Genomic DNA, 1,996 nt, shown 5'->3' on the forward strand with positions numbered 1-1,996 from the left:
CTGCCGCCCCACCAACAGCCCAGCTCACTGGGGCCCAAGTGGAGCACGCACAAGAGTCAGGCAGCCCGTCACGAAACCTCGCCCTCCACAGCAAGCGAGCACTCAGGGATGCCAGGGCCGTCAGGCACAGCTGAGGTGGCCTCAGCAAGGGGCTGGATTCGAGTGGCATGGAAGCAAGAAGGAAGGGGGTCCTGAGTTACTTGTTCACAGAGCAGCCCTGAGGGGCTGTTAAGAAGCAGCATCCGCAGAGCTGTAGGGGAAGAACTTGGTGACCTTGTTTGGGGAGGTGGGATTCGCACACTCTGACTCCTCGTTCATCTTGAAGAACATCTCCTGCTCTCGCTTTTTCTGGTTCAGATCTTCTTCCAGAGCCTAGGACAGAGGGCAGATGGAGCTCAGTCACATCACTTACTTAGGACACAAGTTCCCCCAACCACTGGACCACCAAAATGGTCTTCTCTGGAAATTTCTGCCCCCCCACCCCCCAGGCCTCAGTGCTCAGGTAACTCGATCTTCCCTCTTTCCTTTCCCAGAGCCCACCACCCAGAAGGTAAGTACCACCTCCTCCTTCCTACTGCCCCAACCATGCAGGAGTTGCCTGTGGGCCAAGAGTTCTGCTTTGGGGAAATGCCAGTCTAGACAGGGCATGAGGGAACAGCAGAAGTGAGTCTGCTGGCAGGGAGCAGACAGATGACTGGAGAAAAACCTGAGGCACTAATAGAAGATGGAGGAAGAGCTTTAACAAGAGCTGTCTGAACTACACAGTGTTCCTAACCAGACTGCTGTCCTGCCAAGGCAGGGGGCTTTTCAAAATCTAAGCGCAGTCGTGCCACCCCGAGATTCTGATTCTGAAAATCTACTGTAGGACAGGGCTTCTTGACACTGTAAAAGCATATCATGTAGCTCCGAGGGGAGCATCAGGCAGCTGGACACACGCAAGTTTAACAAGATAAATAGTGTCCTACCAGAAAAATGTATTACGTTCTCCAAAAATACACATCCAGTTAAGAAAGGAAGCATGGAAACATATACACTAACATATGTAAAATAGGGGAGAAGGCGGTGGCACCCCACTCCAGTACTCTTGCCTGGAAAATCCCATGGATGGAGGAGCCTGGAAGGCTGCAGTCCATGGGGTCGCTAAGAGTCGGACACAACTGAGTGACTTCATTTTCACTTTTCACTTTCATGCATTGGAGAAGGAAATGGCAACCCACTCCAGTATTCTTGCCTGGAGAATCCCAGGGACGGGGGAGCCTGGTGGGCTGCCGTCTATGGGGTCGCACAGAGTCGGACACGACTGAAGCGACTTAGCAGCAGCAGCATGTAAAACAGATAAAATAGAGAGCCAGTGGGAATTTGCTGTATGACTCAGGGAACTCAAACTGGGGCTCTGACAAGCTAGAGGGGTGGGATGAGGTGGGATGTGGGAGGGAGGCTCCAGAGAGAGGGGACATATGTATACCTATGCCTGATTCATGTTGATGTATGGCAGAAACCAACACAACATTGTAATTATCCTTCCATTAAAAATTTTAAAAAGTTCCTCTAAAACTATCCAAGTATAACATTGAAATAATATTGCTGTGAGAAATATCAATGACCTCAGACATGCAGATGACACCACCCTTACGGCAGAAAGCAAAGAAGAACTAAAGAGCCTCTTGATGAAAGTAAAAGAGGAGAGTGAAAAAGTTGGCTTAAAGCTCAACATTCAGAAAACTAAGATCATGGCATCTGGACCCATCACTTCATGGCAAATAGATGGGGAAACAATGGCTGACTTTATTTTTTGGGGCTCCAAAATCACTGCAGATGATGATTGCAGCCATGAAATTAAAAGACACTTACTCCTTGGAAGGAAAGTTATGGCCAACCTAGACAGCATATTAAAAAGCAGAGACATTACTTTGCCAACAAAGGTCTTATCTAGTCAAGGCTGTGGTTTATCCAGTAGTCACGTATGGATGTGAGGGTTCGACTATAAAGAAAGCTG

At 48.8% G+C, this 1,996-nt stretch overlaps 1 protein-coding gene across 2 annotated transcripts in view; it reads right to left on the bottom strand.

Annotated features, from left to right (window-relative positions):
• Positions 1-6: 6 nt before the first annotated feature.
• The window catches only part of STK10 (serine/threonine kinase 10), a 124,986-nt gene continuing 122,996 nt past the window's right edge, over positions 7-1,996 (bottom strand). For both annotated transcript variants that reach the window (XM_010851290.1, XM_010851291.1), the window contains one exon: positions 7-372. In XM_010851290.1, coding sequence (XP_010849592.1) covers positions 229-372 — 144 coding nt within the window. In that variant the 3' untranslated portion in view covers positions 7-228. The remainder of the gene's footprint in view (positions 373-1,996) is intronic.

The sequence above is a fragment of the Bison bison genome, unplaced genomic scaffold, assembly GCF_000754665.1.
Source record: "Bison bison bison isolate TAMUID 2011002044 unplaced genomic scaffold, Bison_UMD1.0 scf7180017864301, whole genome shotgun sequence".
Taxonomy (NCBI): Eukaryota; Metazoa; Chordata; class Mammalia; order Artiodactyla; family Bovidae; genus Bison; species Bison bison.